Consider the following 22,394-nt stretch of genomic DNA (forward strand, 5'->3'; position numbering starts at 1 on the left):
TTTGTACACATGGATAATGGGTGTGTAGGGTGGCTGTTAATATTCAGTACCTATATACTTTAGTATCATAGATAGAGCTATTTCTGCCATGTGTCATGTTCTTTGACTATATCATCTTTAAGATATTATTTCCATCTGTAAGAGGTATGGTATAGAGGTGAAGTTTTTGCTGCTTCATTTTTCTTCAACCATGTTTTCTCTTGTGCTGAAATCACAGTGAATTGAGGGTGTTATTCTATGTATTAAGAGATTTTGTAAAGCTTAGTCAGTCCTGCTCAGTGGATGAGTATGTGCTTAAGGAAAGCAGAGACTGATTGAATGGAATCAGAATTTTAGAGTGAGTGGAAAAGAAGGGATGGAGGAAAGAGGAAATCTGAGTTCCTGAATACAAATGGTCACCTCATCCTAAAAATTTGAAAGTTATGTGAAAATGAGTAGTAGTGCAACAACAGGAAAGTCTTGTGACAACTGAATTTCAGTCCCTTAGAAATAAAATTCAATTCTCATTTTCTGTTTAATTCTTTGGGGTTGTAGGTCATTTCTACTCCTAGACTTTATTTTTCTCTTATTCCCTCAGGAATGTGGGACTGGCCAGTATACAAAGCTTTTTCAAGAAAGCAGCTGGAAATCTTTCTGATATTTAGATGTTTTGGTTGTATGGAACAAATTAAGGGAGTTAGGAAATGTGTAGGAGGGAAACCTATTAGTAGAATACACATTTTCATGGATTTTGTTTTCATGTAGGGATTGGAATCCAATCTGAGTTCAATAAAAAGAAAAAAGTGAATAGGAAATTAGTTTCGTTTAAGCTGAGAAGAAGATAATTATTAGATGCTTGGTTTTGAAAGATTTCCCCATTTTGCATAATGTCTTCATAAAGAAACTGGTCAGTGTTGATGTTCACGTTTGGCTTGGTGGCTGGTTGGTTGATAGTAAGGGTCTTGAAAACTTTGCTTAAACTGAAGTAGAAAGAACCTTTGAGATAAAACCTAATGTGTTCCTCTTTTTTGTTTGTTTTTAATTATTAAACTTTATTGTAAAATAGATTTGTATTTGAAGAAAAGTTACCCCTCATTTTTACGAAGAAGGCAGAAAATCACAGGGGTTGACTGTCCCAAGATAGCACACCTAGGTGATAGAGACTGAAAGCCCTGTCTCCTGAATCCCCATCCACTGCTCCTTTGACTAACCTTGCAATGGGAGTCTGGGTCCTGCTGGTGTTCTTGGATAAGTTTAGTATTCTTCAGCCTGCTGTCTTTCAAGTGTCTACCTTGTACTCAGAGTAATTAAGATAGGATCCCCACTGTTAAGAGTACTTGCCATCTAAAAAAGAAGACAAGTATACAAAACTTTTGTGTGTTCTGATGTGATGAGAGGCATGTTGCCAGGAAGGGTTAGAGAAGAGGGAACAGACGTGTTTAAGAACCAGGAAAGGGTTTTGGGATGATGTTTGATAAGTTAGTGATAAGCAGTATGTTGCATGATGGAATTTGTAGCTGAAAAGTTTTCTCCTCTAAATACCAAAATCTAGGGAATAATTACAACCTGATAAGTTTTACTCTTTAGAAACTATAATTTGGGCAGTCATCCACAAAACCAGGTCAGGTTCTTTCTCTTTATTCTCTTTTCAGATACCCTAAGTTACTGTTGAGTGAACATTCCACATGTCCACACATGCTGCAGTCTTCCAGGCAACTACTAACTTTGGCTGGTACTTGGTGATGCACACTACCAATACCAAGCCTTTTTTTCTCTTCCACAGGTGGCTGTGAAGGTGCTGATCACCACAGGTGTGTACCTATTGCCAGGGTCTACCATGGGGTCTTAGAGTTTACCCAGGGAGAGGGAACTGCACAAAATATTGAGGCTGCCCTGATAACATCTCTCAGAGGGTAACTTTGCAGTTGGCTGTCCATGTGCACTAGGTGCACACCCATCTTTGAGTAGTCTGAGGCAGGAATCAGCTTCTCTTACTTTCTCCCACAGGATGTGAAACATAATCAGTTTGTCTTTCATTACTTCGAAAGAGCTGTAGCTAGAAAACCTTAACTTTATACTCCCTTGGAGTTTCTGTATGTTCCAGGTTTAGTGACTGAAAGATTAGGCCCTGGAGAAAGTCCCCCTTTTTCTCTTTTTCTTTTGAGTATAATCAGGACTGTGCTGAGGCAAGACAAGGACTGAGTAGTCTGAATATAAAGTGAAAATGAGATATTGGAGGCCTAAATTATCTGGATGATCACTCCCTTTACCATTTGGAGTGGGCTGTTTGTTGAGTTTGAGATACTAAGGTAGTGGAAAGAGAATAAAGCATTCCCTCTTCTGTGGGCTGCTTACACATTGCTCAGACAGATGGAAGTCCTGTTTAACAGACAAAGATATATCCTCATACACTGATAGATTCTTCACTGAGGTATGAACTCATGTTCTTTTAGATGAAACTTGCAGCCTCTGGAAGAAGACAACATAGATACTCATAGTTCACAGTCCATCGAGCATCTTTATTTTTATGAGCAATTTGGGACCTTGGGTCAAAGAGAAGATAAGGAACTTAAGCAGCCCTTTTCCTCATTCCCCCCATTCTCTACATACAAGTTTAAAATGTATGATTTTGGTTTTTTTTTTTTTTTTTTTCCTGGATGCCCTCCTTTCCCCTTAACTGCAAGAAGAGGCCAGAATCTTGGCCAGTTAGAGCCCTTTGTTGTTTGGCTTTAATTTGCTTTGGCAGAGCTTTTTAAGATACTAGGTTTCAGTGTTGAGAATGTGGGAAAGGACACAATATTCATATAACGTTAAAATTAAGCAATTCCTGTTGTTTTTACACACCAAAAATTTCCAGTTCAAAAACTTAGGGCTGGAGTAAAGCTTATAAGTTTGTTGTTGTGTGAAGACTGATGTTGGGTTTTTGTTGTAAGTTATTAAGATACCATTTTGGGGATAACCATATCTGTACTCAATATTTTATGGTGGTGAACAGTGTGGTCTTAAAAAGCCATTTTATAAGGTGTCCCCAGGGTATGTGATACATGTTGACACTTATAACAAAATAATCTAAAATCAACTGTTTGTCTAGTGTTACTTCTTCTAATTTGGAAATTGAACCCTTACTCTGGATTCCTGGTGTAGCCATTAGATTACAACCATCGGGAAAGATCTTTGATCCTTAACTTTTTCAGCCACCCAGTTGATATACACAGATATTATTAACTGAAGCAAAAGTTTTGCAAAACAGTACTTACCTTTACTATGTGTGAAGCACTATCATAAATTACATTTATTTCTATATTTCTATTTTAAAATGCTGATTGAAATCCACCAAGTTGATTTTATGTTCTGCTAATAGGTCAGAATGCTAATATAGGTTATACCAGTATTAATACATTTTCATCTGGCCCTTTTTGCTGTGAAGAACACTGATTCTATTGAAAATGACAAGTAATCTTAGTTCAGTTGAACCACCTTTGGAGCAATCAAAATTCAAACTATGTCCTTGATGTGGGTGAGATGGATCAGACCTATGGCACTGAGCTCTGATAATAATCAAAACAGCATGGTATTGGCATAGAAACAGACATGAATCAACAGAATAGAATAGAGAGCCCAGAAATAAACCCACAGATTTATGGTCAATTAATCTTAGACAAAGAGGCAAGAATATACAATGGAGAAAAGATAGTCTCTTCGGCAAGTGGTGTTGGGAGAACTGGACAGCCACGTGTAAATTAGTGAAGTTAGAACACTCCCCTCACGTCATACACAAAAATAAACTCAGAATGGCTTCAGGACTTTGTTTAAGACAAGACACTATAAACCTCTTAGAAGGAAGACATAGGCAAAACATTTAATGACATAAATCTTAGCAATGTTCTCCTAGGGTAGTCTACTCAAGCAATAGAAGTAAAAGCAAAAATAAACAAATAGGCCCTAATTAAACTTAAAAGCTTTTGCACAACAAAGGAAACCATAAGCAAAACAAAACAACAACCTGTGGAAAGGGAGAAAATATTTGCAAATGATGTAACTGACAAGGGCTTAATTTCCAGAATGTATAAACAGATCATACAACTTAATAACAAAAAAAACCAAACAACCCAATCCAAAAATGGGCAGAAGACTAAACAGATAATTCTCCAGTGAAGACATACAAATGGCCAGTATGCACATGAAAAAATACTCAATATTGCTGATGAACAATCAGGGGGATCCTCCACTGTTGGTGGGAATGTAGTCTGGTGCAGCCATTATGGCAAAAAGTATTGAAGATTTCTCAAAAAACTAAAAATAGACTTATCATATGATCCAGCAATCCCACTCGTGGGCATATATCTTGAGGGAACTCTAATTTGAAAAGATACATGTTCTCCAGTGTTTATAGCAGCACTGTATACAATAGCCAAGACGTGGAAACAACCTAAATGTCCATCGACATATGACTGGTTAAAGAAGCTGTTATGTTTATACAATGGAATACTACTCAGCCATTAAAAAAATAACATGGATGGACCTGGAGATAATCATTCTAAGTGAAGTAAGCCAGAAAGTGCAAGAAAAATGCTATATGATATCACTTGTATGTGGAATTAAAAAAAAAAGACAAATGAGCTTATCTACAAAACAGAAACAGACTCACAGAGTAAACAAACTTATGGTTACCAGGGGGCAAGGGGGTGGGAAGGGATAAATTGGGAGTTCAAAATTTGCAGATACTAACTACTATATATAAAATAGATAGACAACAAGTTTTTTCTGTATAGCACAGGGAATTATATTCAATTTCATAGTAACTTATGGTGAAGAAGAATATGAAAACGAATATATATATGTATATGTATGACAAACATGCTATACACCAGAAATTGACACATTGTAAACTGACTATACTTCAGTTTAAAGAAAAGAAATCTTGTTCATCTGGCTGGCAAAACTTTGAAAATAAAGAATGGTCCAAGTATATCATTCTTAAGAAAAGTTTATCACTAGATATGGTACTAAAAAATAAAAATGCTCCAAAAAAAAATCCAAACTATGTCCTTGATGTGGGTAGGATGGATCAGACCTATGGCATTGAGCTCTAACAAGGGCTTAGGCTAGCAGGGTCTTTTAGCAACTTCTGCTAAGAGTGAGGTAGCCACTCCAATTTTAGTACCTTGTCTACTTGTCATTCTGTCCCATGTTTGCCTGATTTCTGTGTGAAGGGGACAGAAAGAGGGGAATTGATACAGAAAATTCAAATGTTAAGTAGGAAAATCTTAATTCTTTTTTAAAAAGCAAATATACCTTTATTTAGCATTTATCAAGCTTTATGCCAAACATCGTGCTGGATATGAGACACAGAAGCTGTTTTGTGCTGTAGGGTGGAATGTATGAGAAATAGATTAACTGGGATCTGCATGAGAAACTTTGGGGATTGCCTATATGACCTCCTTGAGAAACTCATTGGTGTTTGTTATCCAAATACATTTTATTAAATAAAAAGCAAATCCTCATGACCACTGAATAGTTACATTTTTAAATGTGAAAAACTAGAGAGGTCAAAGGGCTGACAACATCAACTACCTCATCCCTTTCATGGTTATACAATATTTATACATCACTCCTATTGGGACATCTTGGGAATCTCAGTTTCCAACCCTAGAAAGACTTAGTCTCATGGAGGCTTAATCTCTGTTTTGTTCGTTAGGTCTTGTGTTCCCCCATAAGCTTCTTTTGGAAGAAGATGGAGACCTTTCTTGGTAATAGGGAGTATCTTTCAAGAATGGATTGTGATTAGCATCTCGCATGAATAAACAGGCTCTAGCTTCAATATGTACAAATATTGTAGTATTCAAAATTTCCTCTTGCTTTGTCCTCTTGCATTTTTCTAGCAAATGTCTCAAGAAAATATTAGCTTGCAGAGGTATTAGATATGGGCATGTCTAATCTATGTACTGTTTAGCCATTTAAGGAAGTATGTCTGTAGGCTATTACGACCCTCAATTACCTTTTGGATCATCCTATGCTGTTTTCCACATGATTGTGTGTCTGATGACTACACATAGAAGAGCCTTCGAAGGTTTCTGAAGAGAAAACTTAGTGTGTCTCATTTGGCTTTGTAACTAATGAGTTCTTAGCTAACCAACTTCTTTCTTTTTCCTTTTTCAGATGAGTTTGATGCCTACATTATTGTGTCTTTCGTGAATGCCACACTGGTGTTGTCCATCGGAGAGACTGTGGAGGAAGTGACTGACTCTGGGTTTCTGGGCACTACCCCAACCTTGTCCTGCTCCTTGTTAGGAGATGATGCCTTGGTACAGGTGAGGATTCTCAGAGAGCTGCTTAACTGCTCACCTTTGTCCTTTTTTTGATCTCATTATGGTATAGGCTGTTGGGTTCACATAAAGCTGGATGCTACAAACTTCTTTGATGTGGATGTTGCAAAATATGAACTTTTCTGAAGTTAACTCTGACTGGGCCCTCTTAACTCTTTTTTTCGTTGACCCAGCTGGTACGTCAAATGCAGTGCCTCTAGATCTGACAGGTCTGATAGGTGTCAGGGTCATGCTTGAGTGATAAGTCAAATTGCTAAAGTCAGGTTTCTTTCTGTTACTGCCTCTAGGTGTATCCTGATGGCATTCGGCACATACGAGCAGACAAGAGAGTCAATGAGTGGAAGACTCCTGGAAAGAAAACAATTGTGAAATGTGCAGTGAACCAGCGACAAGTGGTGATAGCCCTAACAGGAGGAGAGCTGGTCTATTTTGAGATGGATCCCGTATGTTATTTTACCCTTTACTGTGGGACTTACAGTAGGGTTCAGAGGTGAAGATAGGAGTTGCAATCCAGATATCTAGATTAAATATTCACAAGAAAGAGAATTGAGGAGGGAAAGAGTCCAAAAGCCCTTTTCATGGGGGTTGAAGGTGGATATGTTTTCATGTCTTTAATTCTAATTTGAGTTAGTAAATCCCATCTTAGCAATGAAACACTTTTTTCTGCCCTTCACACTCGTACTTTCTACCAACTATTTGCCATACATTTAATCTACGATCTGAGTCAATTTCGGAAATTTTATTTTACATTTATATATAGAAGGATGTTAGGTATACTTAATTTAAATGGTCTCAGGATGTCTCTGGATATGGCCAACTGTATAGTCTAACTACGTATGATTGAGTTTTTTTTTTGTCCTTATTTGAATTCTCTTTCACCCAGAATATTTTCATGAACAAATAAACAGTTTTATATATTTCCATTTCCTGAGAGCTAGATTGGCTTAGGAAATTTGTGGTGCATTATATTGCCAAAGGTCTCTTGATTCTCTTGTCAGTAATTTTGCTTGCTGTTTGCAAAATACTGTAGAGTTTAGTCTTGGAACCTCAAGTAGAGAAATTCTTAGTCATTGATTATAGTAAGAAGAGTGAGAGGAAGCCAAAAGGAACTTAACAAGCCCCCTTTTCTTCCCCAGGTTCAGGGCTTGGGGGTGAGTTGGAGTGGCTTGTGACCTTTTTTCATCTCCATTCCTGTAGTCAGGACAGCTGAACGAGTACACAGAGCGGAAGGAAATGTCAGCAGATGTGGTGTGCATGAGTCTGGCCAATGTGCCCCCTGGAGAGCAGCGGTCTCGCTTCCTGGCTGTGGGGCTGGTGGACAACACTGTCAGAATCATCTCCCTGGATCCCTCGGTGAGTGTCACTCTTGACTTCAAGGATCTTCCAGTTATTGGAACCTGAGCACCTGGTCCTTTCCTGATGTTATTCTCTGAGATCAGCTGGACTGGACCCTGAAATCTATACCTTTTCCTTCTCCTGATTATTGTAGCATCACACCCCAGAAGTCTTCTACAGTGCTTGAGAGATGCAGATCTAAGACTACTAAATTCGGAGGGAGGGTGTAGCTCAGTGGTAGAGTGCATGCTTAGCATGCACGAGGTCCTGGGCTCAATCTTCAGTACCTCCGTTAATTAGTAAACCAATTACCACTCCTCTCCCTGCCCCCCAAAAAACACTTGATGAAATAAAACTATGAAATGCTTCTTCGACGTAAGTCTTGACTCCCTTTATTAGTTAAAAAAAAAAAAACCCAAGACTGTTTACAGAAGAGGATCTTAATATTTGAGGTGCCCTTTGCTTATTTACTTTTACCATTATCCACTTTTACAAAAAGAGGAAAGCGTGATCCTCTCTAGAGCTTGTTCTAAGGTTCAGTTTAACTAGTAGCCCACTACCTATTTATAATTCACTCCTCAGGTTTTCCCTGTCACAAGAAAGTTATTCTTCACTCCTAGAATTGGGTTTCTCTGGTTAGGTTTTTTCCCAAATGGTCACTTACCATGTTTTATTCTTGTCTCTTTCCCCTTTAGGACTGTTTGCAACCTCTAAGCATGCAGGCTCTTCCAGCCCAGCCTGAGTCCTTGTGTATTGTGGAAATGGGTGGGACTGAGAAGCAGGATGAGCTGGGTGAGAGGGGCTCTATTGGCTTCTTATACCTGAATATTGGGCTACAGGTAAGAGATCCAGAAGCTCACATTGTTGGTATCAGGACTTCTTTTATTTTCTTAATTCCTTTGTTCAGTACAGGCATTTTTGGTGCCCAAGGTTTCAGTTACCCACCTAATGAAAAGTGAATGGTGCTGCTCTCTGTTCCTCTTTTTTCAAGTCTAATTAGATGAAATCAGGGCTGGAAAAGAGTATTTTTATAAGCAGTCTTTGGTAAAATTGCTTTGTGATAACTGTTCCGGGGCAAAAACTAGATGGGGTCCTTAAGAGTCGTCTATAGTTCTCAATATGCAGCTTTTGAAACTAATATAGTCTGTCTGTTTCCTTGAGGGATTGGTTCCAGGACCCCCCTTGGATACCAAAATCCGAGGATGCTCAAGTCCATTATATACAATGGCATAGTATTTGCATTTTCTTCTGTACATTAACTCTTAAAAGTAATTGCTGTGCATGTGTGGCAAATCCAAGTTTTGCTTTTTGGAATTTTCTGGAGTTTTTTTTCCTCGAATATTTTTGATCCATGGTTGGTTAAATCCACAGATTCAGAACCCACAGATATAGAGGGCCTCACAGTTCATAATGGGCTCCGTTAGCAGTAAAGGACCCATAGGTGTTCCCTGTTGTCAAAGCAGCTGAGCTCTTCATGTCATGAAAAGCGGAACCTAAGGATCAGAGAGTGTCAGATTTTTGACCATATACTTTTCATTTTTCTTTATGGTTATTTACTCAGACATGTAAATAATCTAGCCCAGGTACTTTTTAATTTTACTTCTTAATTTAGAAATTCTCAAACATGCACAGGAGTTAGACTAATGTAATGAATCTCCATGTACCTGTCACCGGTTATCAGTGTTGCTATTTTCCTCCTCTTTTCTTTTTCCTAAAGTATTTTAAGGCAAATCTAATATGGTATATAATTTCATCTATAAATATTTAAGAATGTGACTCTAACAGATGTGTGTGTGTTTTTAAGGCCCTAATGTTATCATGCTTAACAAAATTTTAACAGTTGCTTAATATCATCTGATAGCTTCTGTGTTACAGTTTTCCTCCTTTTTTTCTTTTTCCAAAAATGTTTTTACTTTTGGCTCTACTCAGGATCTACATAAAGCTATCCCTAGTTTTTATCTGCTTGACTTATCTTTTTATGTTTCTTTTAATAACTGTCCCAACCTTTAAAAAAAAATTTTTTTTTAAGGAAATCAGATCATTTTTCTTGTGGAATTTCCCATCTTCTGGATTTGGCAGTCATTCCTTGTGTGATTAATGTTCCTTTATTCTCTGTATTTCCTACAAACTAGTGGATAGACCTAAACCATGCTACCCATTAAAAATAGAATGCAAGCTGCATGTGTAATTTAAATTTTTCAATAGCCACAAAAAAGGAACAGATGAAGTTAATTTTAATGTTCTATTTAACCTAGTATATCTAAAATACCATTTCAGTTAGTAATCAGTATACAAATTAAGGTATTTTATGTTTTCTCCCTTTTTGTTTAAGTATGGGGAGAACTAAGTCTTTGAAATTTGGTATTTTGTACTTTGAACTTAACAGCACATTTCAATTCTGACTAGCCACGTGTGGCTTGATGGCTGTAGTATTGGATCGCACAGACCAAGACTTTGGTTAGATTCAGATTTAGATATTTTGGGGGGAGGAGGTGAGGGACAAGAATATTTTATATAGATGCCATTTGCTTCCTATTACATCACATCAGGTGGCATATGAAGTCTGGTTGTCCTACTTTTAGTGATGTTTGAATGTTTGTATCTATTTTAAATGATCTCTTTTAAAGCTTCTTTTACTTAACAACAGCCATTGATACACATTGCCTAGATGCATTATGTCATTGGGGGATGGGAAATGATGATTTTCTAGTTCATTCTTCCTTTAATTAGCTGAAACTTTTCTCTAGAGACAAAATTTTCTTCATATCTTTGCTTACCCTGAAATACAGTTAATACAGGGAAAGGTAAATTTCTTTTTTTTTTCCCTTTGTTTACTTACTTTCCGAGTAAGGACTTGATGCCATAGCAGTCTTCAATGAGGACTGAGGAAGTGGTTTTTTTGGTTTGTTTGTTTGTTTTTTAACTAACATGAACTTGCAGATTTTTATATATTTGTGCTTCCAACTATTGCAGTCTTTGTTTTGGATGTTTAATTGCCACATTTTAGATGAGTGGGAGTTCCCCTTTGAAGTTGGCTCCTTTGTCCTTTTTAACATGATCCCACTATCTTTGGGGGCTTTGACACAACAAAATGGCCCACACATATCTGGAACATTATTACCCCAGACCTGAATTAGCTATTTCTCTTAGGATTCTTATTCTTTTTAAGGGAAATGGTATGTGGACACCACAGTGGGTATGGATATTTTAAACTGCATATGTCTTAAAACTTATAAACAAGAGTTTAACATACATGGTAAAAAAATTTTTTTAAGTATATACAGTGAAAAATAAGTGTACTTTTCATACAGTAAATGCTTAACAACTATTTGATTTAGTGAGAGAATGAATGAATTATTAGCATATTCTTTAAACCATCTGCTCATTTCTTTCCATCTGCTCTGAAATAAAGTAGCTAAAGGAGTTTCCATTATGTATATAGGCTTTACCCATTCCTCTCCTTTTTTATCAGAATGGTGTGCTGCTGAGAACTGTCCTGGACCCTGTCACTGGGGATCTATCTGACACCCGTACTAGGTATCTGGGATCCCGTCCTGTGAAACTCTTTCGTGTCCGGATGCAAGGCCAGGAGGCCGTAAGTAATGAAAGGGCTCAGGCATTATGTTTTGATGTTAGTGGCATCAGCTGAGAAAAGTCCCCTTGGTGTGAGATTTGCTCTGATTAATTCACCAGTATTATAGTTGGTCAGACATTAGCTCTATTTTGATTAGTTTCCCTCATGTGGGAAGTCTTTGGTTCCTTAATGCAGAGCTTAACTGGAGTTTCATGGCACTGTGCCATGATTTGGTAATGGGTGAATCAGAATATTGATGCCTTCTGTCCTCAGGCTGAGCAAATGGAATGGACTGAAAGCTGAAAACCTCCCATGTAGGATACCATTACCCATGAGCAACCTGGTGTCAATATCATGGCTTACTGTGTAATATGAAAGAGGCTGGGAAGTGTTGTGTCCTTTGTAACTAAGAATATTAGTGGTGGTGTGTGCTCTGCTGGCCTTATGATAGTATTCCCATTTTACACTTGTGGAAACTGAGGCTCAGATTGAGTAGATCACCTGGCTGGTAGCCAATAGCTTAGCAAATACTAAGCCATAGTGCCTCTTCTCTAGGCATCTTTTTCTTAAGGTTTTTTTTTTAGGTTTCTAAAATTCCTTGGGATATTGTACAGACTAAAATTTGGGGTTAGGGTAGTTTGGTTAGCATACTGTGTTTGAGCTTTTCCCAAGTTTATTGGAGATGCTTTTATTTCCTCAGGTGTTGGCCATGTCAAGCCGCTCGTGGTTGAGCTATTCTTACCAATCTCGTTTCCATCTCACCCCCTTGTCTTATGAGACCCTGGAATTTGCATCTGGCTTCGCCTCAGAACAGTGCCCTGAGGGCATTGTGGCCATCTCCACCAATACCCTGAGGTGAGAGAGTCCCAAAGTTGAAGCCCAAGGAGAGACTGGCAAAGAGCCAACTTTTCACTGTGTGGCTAGTGTGTTGCAATTGAAACCTTCATTTGGCTCAGGATATAAGTACCTGGTAGCCAAGTTTTGGTGTTCGGGAGTTTTAGCTTCTGTTTAGACTTTCAGGGCCAAGTTATAATACTCAGCAGAGTAGTTCAGTTTGTGAAATTTAAAATTCTTGTTTTCCAGATACATGTCATTGGGTTAGTTTTAGAGCAGGCATTGAATCGGTGTTTTGTGGGGTTTTTTTTTGTTTTTTTTTGTTTTTTTTTTGTGGTAATGTCTCAGAACTTTTAATATGCTAGTGTCACTGTGAACCTCCAAGGTTTAGAATCTTCTGGGCAGGATTTTTCTTTTTTTTACTGAAGTATAGTTGATTTATAATGTTTCAGGTATACAGCAAAGTGATTCAGTTATACATACATACTCTTTTTCAGATTCTTTCCCATTATAGATTATTATAAGAAATTGAATATAGTTCCCTCTACTGGGTCCTTGTTGTTTATCTGTTTTATATGCAGTAGTGTGTATCTGTTAATCCAAGATTGATCCCTCTGCTCCCTCCCCCCGTCACTGGTAATCTTTTCTCACTCTGTCTTGTCATTTTCATTGTTAAATCTTAAATTTTAACCTCAGTATAATTATTTAGGCCTTTGCAGGTTGACAGATTATTTATAGTGATCATGATAGAGTGAGCACTATATATATTGCAAGATAGAAAATAACATATTTAGTGTGACTTCTCAAGGTTTTTTTGCGGGGGTGGGTTTTAATGCCACTGGTGTCATTCATGTCCTAGTTATAACTTTTGACAGTTCCCAGTGGAACTCTTGCCTCTTGATACATGAATCACTATCACTTGTCAAGTCCCAGATTTGTCTGCAGCAGCTTTCAGGAACTCTTCAGTCATTGTTATCTCTCTTTCTAAGTTTCAGGCACCTTTGTATACCTTCTAGTCCAGCAGAATTGCTCTCCGCATGCCTTCATACATTCTTTCTTGGTTTTTTTATCTATGCACCTGCCCCTGGAATGTTTCCCATACACATCTTTGTCTGCCAAGGTGTAGCCTCATCCATGGGCCCTCTAATTGTTTTATCTATGCGTGCTCATCTCCTAGGTTCCTATAAATTTAAACAATTCCACAGACTTTCAAGCTTTTTTTAGCAGCAGCAGATTTTTCCCACAGAACAAAGTTGTGGAAGGCCTCTGTGTGAAACAAAAAAGCAGAGTTCTTGGAAGCATAGTTTAAACACTACTGTTTATAGTACTTACTGTCAGAACCAGTCAGTTCCACTTTTGACTATTATGAGTAATGTTGCTATGAACATTTATGTGCAAGTTTTTTTTTAAACACCTTTATTGTGGTATGATTCCTACAGAAAACTACATATTTCAGATGTACAATTTGATGAATTTTGATAGATGTATGTACAAGTTTTTATGTGGGTGTATATTTTCATTTTTCTTGGGCTTATTTCTGCAAGAGTGAAATTGCTGGTAACTGTTCAATTTTTTGAGGAACTGCTAGGCTGCTTTCCAAAGTGGCTGCACCATTTTACATTTTCACCAGTGCGGTATGGAGGTTCCAATTTCTGGACATCCTTACCAACACTTATTATTATATGACTTTTTGATTCTAGCCATCCATCCTAGAGAATGTGAAGTGATATCTTGTGGTTTTGATTTGCATGTCTTTGGTAGTCAGTGATATTGAACCATCTTCATGTGCTTACTGGCTATTAGTTCTTTGGAGTAATGTCCTTTTAGATCTTTGCCCATTTTTGTAATTTGGTTATTGTCTTTATATTATTGAATTGTCAGAGTTTTTTATATGTGCTAGATACAGCTGTCTTGTCAGATAATATGATTTGCAGATATTTTCTCCTGTGGATTATCTTCACTTTCTTAGTAGTATCCTTTGACACACAAAAAGCTAATTATTTTTTAAATAATTATATTTTAAAAATTCCATCTGAGAACTGCCTGAAGTCAGCTTGGGTATCACCAGTGCTATATGCCCCACTTTGACAAACTCTGGCTAACCTCATATTTTCCAAGGAAGAATACAACATTGAAGCATCTGTGTCCCCTCCCATATTGTGTTTCTCACTGAAAGCAGGTCCTCCCTTTGTCTGGAATCTGCCTGTTGGCGTGGTACTGTTCCTTTATGAAAACAGGTAACTGTGTGGGTGGGACCAGAAGAATCAAAGCTATAGGATCTGTGGTCGTGGTTTTTGTTTATGCCATACTTACATTTTTCTTGCAGAATGACAATTTTTTAAAAACTCTTCTTTTTTCTTTCTTTCTTTCTTTCTTGTATGTGTGCGTGTGTGTGTGTGTAGGGGAAAGTGATTAGATTTATTTATTTTTTTGAGGAGGTACTGGGGATTGAACCCGGGACCCTGTGCATGCTGAGCATGCACTCTACCACTTGAACTAAATCCTCCCCGTAGAATGACAAGTTTTGATGTTTAAATGGTTGATTTCTTTACTCTCACATGCGTTAAGTACTATATTTTTAAGAGCATCTGAATTCTGCTCGTTTTGTACATAATTTGGCTTAGGCACATCTCTGTCCTTTTTGACAAGGTTGTACGTTTCATACTTGCTGCCTCTTTCTACACTGTTGCGGATTTCCTAAAGCTTAGGTAATTTTCGTTCAGAATGGCATCCACTGTATTATGGAACACTGTCACACAAATACTGTATGTCGGTAATTGCAGTGCTTCACAACAAATTTGAAATTGGTATTCTTTATATCACAGTTTGCCAGTAATAATCAGGAGGAAATTTTAACTTCCACTATCATATTATCATTGGAGGGATTCAAAAAAATTCCTTTGGGGATTCTAATGTAGATTTCACTGGTGAAAACTGGAATCACCATGAACCAGTGGTGGCCTGTTGTGAAGTAAAGGGCCTTTCCCAGATCTCTATGTCTCTTGCGCAGAATCTTTTAGATTAGAAGGCTAATGTTTCATGTTACCTAATTCTACCATTAGAGCTTTAGGGGTTGATGTGTTTTCTGTGATAGCTTATTGACCATTTCAACACCAGTTTCTTGGTCCTGAGTGAGTGACCTATTAACTACATTGACTTTTGCCGTAGGATTTTGGCGTTGGAGAAGCTCGGTGCTGTCTTCAATCAAGTAGCTTTTCCACTGCAGTACACGCCCAGGAAATTTGTCATACACCCTGAAAGTAACAACCTTATCATCATTGAGACTGACCACAATGCCTACACTGAGGCCACAAAAGCGCAGAGGAAGCAGCAGATGGCAGAGGTAATGCAGCTGAGCTTCAGGGTTCAATAACAAGGCATTTGTGTGAAATTCTATTGAAAAGTTTAAACTGCTATGTAATTGTTGGTTATTGTCTTTGTGATATTTAAGATCCAGATCCTTCAAGTGGAGCCCTCTGCCATGGTCATTGGTATTAGAGACTTATGGCTCAGGACTAAAGCACTGACCTGGGTTTATTCAGTATTCAGCTCCCTCTCTGGACTCCCTTCAGTCCTTGAACTTCTAAAACATTCTGTGTTATATGTTCCTTGGATTCGGGCCCAAGAGAGCTTTCGTATTCCCCGCAACACCAGCTTCTTCCAGAAATCATTTCCCTGCAAAAAGCAAACAGTCCCAACCATGTAAAACTATCTGGCCTAAAAGAGAAAGGAAAAGTAGTCTTAGCAAGGGAAATCAGATGACTAGGTAGAAAAATGGTGTTTTCATCTTCATGTTTCTCAGACCTCTAGTCAAGTATTCACCACAGTCGATGTCAGTTCTTTTTGGCATTGATATTTAAAAATAAGTACCTAGTTTCTCTTTCAGTGATCTTTCCCCTTCCCCTTGTCTGTACACCTCTTTCGTTAATCTTCATTTTGGGAAATCCTGATTTTGGTGACAGATTTTGCTACTTTGTATATTATGAGAACCCCCTGGAGGTGTTTTTGCCGCTTGTCCACTTCTCACCCGGTACCCACCTCTGAACACACCAATTCCTCCTTGGTTCTTCGGATTTAGGAAATGGTGGAAGCAGCAGGGGAGGATGAACGGGAGTTAGCTGCGGAGATGGCAGCAGCGTTCCTCAATGAAAACCTCCCTGAGTCCATTTTTGGAGCTCCTAAGGCTGGCAATGGGCAGTGGGCCTCTGTGATCCGAGTGATGAATCCTATTCAGGGGAACACACTGGACCTTGTCCAGCTGGAACAGAATGAAGCTGCTTTTAGGTAAGGAGCCCAGGGCATCAGGGTTTTTGGAGACTGGAATGGGAATTATCTAGGCTATGACTAATGCCTGACTCCTGATTCTTTCTCTGTAAATGCAGTGTGGCTGTGTGCAGATTCTCCAACACTGGTGATGATTGGTATGTGCTGGTGGGTGTGGCCAAAGACCTGATACTGAACCCCCGATCTGTAGCAGGAGGCTTTGTCTATACCTACAAGCTTGTGAACAATGGGGAAAAACTGGAGTTTTTGCATAAGGTAGGAACTAACCAGTGGTTTCCCTGAATCATGGGTCTTACTAGACTTTTCCACTTTTGCATGAGTTGTGGGTCGGATATTTTGGTGACCATTTAGAGAGCCAGCTCATTGGTTTCTGATCCATCTCTTGATGGCACAAGAGAAATAATTAGGGCTTGCATGCTCCAGTGAAGCTCTGCTGCCTACTGGTGCCACAAGAAACGTGTGTGCTAACCACCCTCCATGGGGAGATACACACTGAATAAGCCCCTTGTTTTCTGGTCTTAACTAAGTAGGCAGCAATTTGTGACCAAAATCCAGCAGTTCTAAAGAATTAATATTCTCAGGGTGGAGGTAATGGGGGTGGATTACTGTTTATTTGGTTACATAGTTCCCTTTTGGAAAGGTCATAAAGTTCTGAAGGTGAATGGTGGTGATAGTTGCACAACATTATAAGTATGCTTAATGTTACTGAATTGTATACTTGAAAATGGTTTGAATAGTAAGTTTTATGTTATGCATATTTTACCATAATTTTTAAAATGAAAAAATTCCTGTACACTGATAGCACATGAATATGGTTTCTCTAGGCCTCCCACAAAGGGAGTGTTCTCTAGGAAATAATTGCTTCACAACCTTTTTTGTGCTAAACTCATTGTGTCTCCCTTAGAACTCAGCCATCACTTATCAGTAGGACTCCTTTCCCCTCCCCAGTATACCACCGTCACTTCTGATATTGAGACTTCACGATTAGTTAATGGCACCATGTGAATTTGCATGGGCTCTCAGGCAGTGTTCATCAGGCACCAATCCACTTTTCACTTGTGGCATCAGTCCACTTGCTGAAATGCAGTGTTTGGGACCTGTTTACCCAAATACCCTGTTTCATAGAGACTGTTGTTTGTGTAGTGTATTTTCTCTGATGAGCAACAGATGATCGCTCACTGTTTTCCTGATGGATGCCTGTAGAAGGCATTTTGGGTTAAAGGGGTATGGCTGTATGTTTTAATAGCCATATGACCTGCTTTTTTTCCTCACAGACTCCAGTGGAAGAGGTCCCTGCTGCCATTGCCCCATTCCAGGGGAGGGTGTTGATTGGTGTGGGGAAGCTTCTGAGAGTCTATGACCTGGGAAAGAAGAAGTTACTCCGAAAGTGTGAGAACAAGGTAAATTTGCTGGTAGAGGGCCCAGATCTAGTTAGTGAGGAAGGAGGAGACCCTGGCAGGGTGGTGGACAGGAACTGTTAGAATCATGTGCCTTTATCAGTACCTTGTTCTCCAATTCCAGACTATGAATTAAGCCCTTGAGACTTGAGAAGGGCAGGAGTAGGTGGGTTTCTTGACTTCCTCACACTAAGAGCCAGATTTCTGTCCTGTTTGCTTCTGTAAGGAATTTATCTGGGACAATTAGTCATATATTTCCACTGTGTTAAAACCATCTAGCTCTTTTTTTTTACCTTCTGGGAATTTATTGCTGACTGCTGTTCTTTGGTGTGTGCCATTCTTGAGACATATGTTCCAGTCAGGGTAAGCTGATCTTTGTTGATTCTGTGTCCCAAGGTTACGCCCATTGCTGTCCTTGTTTTCTCAGCATATCGCCAATTACATCTCTGGGATTCAGACTATTGGACATAGGGTAATTGTATCTGACGTCCAAGAAAGTTTCATCTGGGTTCGCTACAAGCGTAACGAAAACCAGCTCATCATCTTTGCTGATGACACCTACCCTCGATGGGTCACAACAGCTAGCCTCCTCGACTATGATACTGTGGCTGGGGCAGACAAGTTTGGCAACATTTGTGTGGTAAGTTGATACTTATTGGGTTACAGTGATGGGTAGGAAAGCTGACTCAATTCAATTTGTTTGTGGTAAAGCCAAGGACCCAGGACTATGAATATGGGAAGTAAAAATGGATATAAAATCCTTTTCAATCCCCTAACCCTTTTCACCTTCCTCCTCCCCGTGCAACATGATTTAATAATGATAAATTTGGTTTGAGCTAACGACTAATACTTTCAGTTTTTGCCAGAATTTTGGTTTATCTTTTAAAGCCCAGTCTGGCTTCTCTTGTTTATGTTCTGTGGTCTTCATTTTTCCTCTTGCTGTGTTAGACCCTTGCTCACTGGAGTTTTTTGCTCCTCAGACACCAGAACAGGTGCAGGAGACTTGGGCTCAGGCCTCTGTCAAAGGACCTGGGGCAAACATGTTGCTTGGTGACAAGGGTGAGTAGGTGCAGGACCCAGCCATGTGATTTGTGTCACTTCATTGTAGGTTAGGCTCCCACCTAATACCAATGACGAAGTGGATGAGGATCCCACCGGAAACAAAGCCCTGTGGGACCGGGGCTTGCTCAATGGGGCGTCTCAGAAGGTAAGATTGCAGAAGGACCAGTCTACGTAGTACATTCTTCACGACCCTCACCAAGGGAACTTTTTTTTTTTTTTTTTTAGTAAATTATCCACAGTGCACATGACTGCTGAGTGCTCTCCCATGCATGGAAATCTCTAAGGTTGACAGTATATAGCCTGTAATGGATGGACACTGGGTTTGACACACAGTGACCAAGTTACTATTCCATTTTTTTAACAGTAAAATAGAAATTTTTCTGAGACACTTTAGCAGTGTTAATCTCTTTGGAGCTTAGTGGGTTCCTTGGGAAAGATGGTTGCACAGGTTTATTCCCAGTACTAACCAGCTTCTCTCTGAGGTGTGTCCTGGTCTTTACTCTTTTCCTGTGGGAATATACTATTGTAGTAGAGCATCTCTGGACCTTTAAAAACAGATCCATTTTAGGGGACAAGCCTAGTGATTGCTGGTTTTTTTTTTTATGATTTTTTGTGGTTTCATTTTTGTAAACTTGATAATTTAACAAAAAGATTTTTCAAATATAAATAAAAAATGATGTAACTTCAGCATGTTTGTGAGGACATTAAGCTCTAAGTAAATGCTAGGAACATTTCAAAGTATTTTTAAATTTTAGTATTTCATGAATTTTAAAAGATAGTAAAATCTGCCATTTGGAGGCGCCACTTGCATTTGGGAATCTAGAACAGGCTCCTGAGGGCACATATAGTTAGTTACCAGTCTGGTTTTGATTTTCAGGCAGAAGTGATCATGAACTATCATGTGGGCGAGACAGTACTTTCATTACAGAAGACCACGCTGATCCCTGGAGGCTCAGAATCGCTTGTCTACACCACCTTGTCAGGAGGAATTGGCATCCTTGTCCCATTCACATCTCATGAGGTGATATCTTCCACATGACTCTAGCTTTTGCCTTCCCAGTGTTATTTCTTGGTGCTAAATCTGCCTGAGAAAGCAATCCATTTTGTCCCCATCTGCAACTCAGAGTGTTCTGGGAATTTTACAAGGTGATTGGAGTGCCTGGGGAGATAGGAATCTTGATTTCCCGCCCCCGCCCCCACCACTTCCCAGGGAAAGCCATTTGCTTTTATACTGTACCAGGGTTTGGTTCAGTTCTGATGTAGGTATAGGGTTATTTAAAGGCCAAAGCCCCAGAACCAAACCCCACAGAACAGAAATAATGGTATGGTGTGGACTGGGCATTTACTGCCTCATAGAGTCAACTCTAGGATTGGCTAAATTTGGTTTATGTAATTGCAGCCAGGGAAGCTGGGATTAGGAATCTGACTTCACAACTACTCTTTACATATGATGTTTTCTCTCATGTTCTACAGATACAAAGGGGTTTTCTTTCAGGTTTAAGCTATCTTGTAGCAGGAAAATCTGTGATCACCATTAACAATTAGATATTTGTGGTAAAAATTAGTAGCTTGTCTGTTCATTGTGCTTCTAGAAACCATACACTAGTAGTTGAAATCACTTTTTTTTTTAGTGACAGATTCTTTGTTTCTTCTGCCAGGACCATGACTTCTTCCAGCATGTGGAAATGCACCTACGATCTGAACATCCCCCTCTCTGTGGGCGAGACCACCTCAGTTTTCGTTCCTATTACTTCCCTGTTAAGGTAGGTCTTTCTTAGAAACTTGGGCTGAAGAGGGGGATCCTTAGCCCATTATAACCAGTCTTTTCTCTGGGCATCCCTTCATTAAAAATTAGAATAGTCCTGAATGAAGTAGCATCGAGAGAGTGGATTGATGGAGACAGTAATGGGGAAGAGGAATAGTGATATTCAGAGACCTCTTCCCTGAGGACAGTCCATAGCCAGAGAAAAGGTTTCACCCAGTTCTGCTAATCTGAACTCTGTTTACCAAGGATCAACTTTGAATATTGTTCCTGGCCTGTAAATGGAATTCAGGTGTCTGAGGGAGAATAAAAAGTTTTCCTTGCAGTTGCTGCTTTAGCATGTGCTGTTTTCTTTGAGCATCTAACCTTTTTCTTCCTCTCTCATTTTTCTACATCTTAGAATGTGATTGATGGAGACCTGTGTGAGCAGTTCAACTCCATGGAGCCCAACAAACAAAAGAATGTCTCTGAAGAACTGGACCGAACCCCACCTGAGGTGTCCAAGAAACTTGAGGACATCCGGACTCGCTATGCCTTTTGAGCCCTTCCTTCCTTTTCCCATGGGGCTTGTCAGAGACTGTATTATTTTCCTCACCACATGGCTATGAATCCATATGGCAGAAGAAGGATGGCTGGATAATTAAGATTTTGTAGTATTAAAGCTAATAGCTCTTCCCCTGGAGTGACTGGTTTCCCCTAATTGGCACTAAGATTTGCCATACTTTTTCTGGCCTAGTACATAATACATTGCCCCGAGGATCCAGTGTGGAATACAGTGCCTCTTTTCCCAGATCTTTCTTGCATTGGTATTTCTGGCTATGTTGTCTACTTTTGTATACACCCTTAATTTTTAACTGGTTTACCTGTAAATATCGTTTTGTATGATGTTACCTTTGAGGGAGGGAGGGAAGCAAAGGTAGGGACCAGGTTGGATATAGTGTAATTCTGGAGTTCTGCCACTCTGGAACCTAACCAGAAATACAAACTTAGTTTTTAAGGTGGCTGGCGTCCATGCGTCTTTTCTGGGGATGAGAATTTAGGTGGGAGATCTGAGCCTGAGTTGGAGCAGGAAGAACTGAATATCCTCCTTCCAGCTACCTGCTTGGACTAATGGCTTGTATTGTCCTCATGCTCCCAGCTCTGAGATGGTGTGTTCGCTTTCTGTTGTCTTTTCTACTATGTAGATAAAACTTGGGCTCAATAATAATCATGTGGTCCTCCATGCCTCTTGAGTAGTGAGGAAGGGTGGCTGATTTCTTCTTCCCTGTTTAAGCTCCCTTCTACTTTGATGTCTAACAGTGAAGGATTTGGCATGAATTCCAGCTGGCTAGTCTCTTAATAGATGCTCCTTTTACTTCCACAGCTCCTGAAATGATCATTTGCCATCTGTCTACTAGGAAGGATCAGTAAGTACAGAAGAACTTGCCCTTGGGAATCAAGTCAGTACCTGTGGTTCCTATTTAAAGGCATGTGGGTAACCTGGGGTGGGAGGTGTCTGTCTGCCACAAACATCTTAGGTGGGCTTTGAAGGGCCTTTCGAGTATTAGGAGACAGCAGCTAGAGGTGACCCAGTCTTAGAAATGTTTCAGCTCACACACTAGAATTCAGCCTTCCGCTGTCAAGCTGTGTGGGAAGCCTTAATGTTTCAGGCGGTTGTGCAGCTTTATTAAACATAGTGAGGCCTGAGTCACTTCTGGGTAAGACTTGACAGAGTAAAACACCTTTTCATGTGCGTGTGTGCTTCAGATTCTCTGGCAGGCACTGGGTTAGAATCAGGAATGGAAGTGGTTAGATACAGTCTTCAACCGCAGATAACCCACAGTCTAGTGCAGAGAGGGTTC

The 22,394-nt window shown here is 39.4% G+C and overlaps 1 protein-coding gene across 2 annotated transcripts in view; it reads left to right on the forward strand.

Moving 5' to 3' along the window:
* The window catches only part of SF3B3 (splicing factor 3b subunit 3), a 43,999-nt gene extending 22,445 nt beyond the window's left edge, over positions 1-21,554 (forward strand). Inside the window, exons 12-27 of one of the 2 annotated variants that reach the window (XM_010990285.3) lie at positions 1,763-1,790; positions 6,139-6,290; positions 6,593-6,748; positions 7,503-7,658; positions 8,336-8,479; positions 11,113-11,235; positions 11,915-12,069; positions 15,217-15,391; positions 16,127-16,332; positions 16,431-16,587; positions 17,607-17,732; positions 18,157-18,369; positions 18,838-18,936; positions 19,669-19,812; positions 20,450-20,554; positions 20,954-21,554. In XM_010990285.3, the coding sequence (XP_010988587.1) occupies positions 1,763-1,790; positions 6,139-6,290; positions 6,593-6,748; positions 7,503-7,658; positions 8,336-8,479; positions 11,113-11,235; positions 11,915-12,069; positions 15,217-15,391; positions 16,127-16,332; positions 16,431-16,587; positions 17,607-17,732; positions 18,157-18,369; positions 18,838-18,936; positions 19,669-19,812; positions 20,450-20,554; positions 20,954-21,094 (2,280 nt within the window). In that variant the 3' untranslated portion in view covers positions 21,095-21,554. The remainder of the gene's footprint in view (positions 1-1,762; positions 1,791-6,138; positions 6,291-6,592; positions 6,749-7,502; positions 7,659-8,335; positions 8,480-11,112; positions 11,236-11,914; positions 12,070-15,216; positions 15,392-16,126; positions 16,333-16,430; positions 16,588-17,606; positions 17,733-18,156; positions 18,370-18,837; positions 18,937-19,668; positions 19,813-20,449; positions 20,555-20,953) is intronic. The other variant, XM_010990284.3, reaches the window with a different exon arrangement.
* Positions 21,555-22,394: the final 840 nt, after the last annotated feature.

This window comes from Camelus dromedarius, chromosome 9 (genome assembly GCF_036321535.1).
Source record: "Camelus dromedarius isolate mCamDro1 chromosome 9, mCamDro1.pat, whole genome shotgun sequence".
Classification (NCBI taxonomy): Eukaryota; Metazoa; Chordata; class Mammalia; order Artiodactyla; family Camelidae; genus Camelus; species Camelus dromedarius.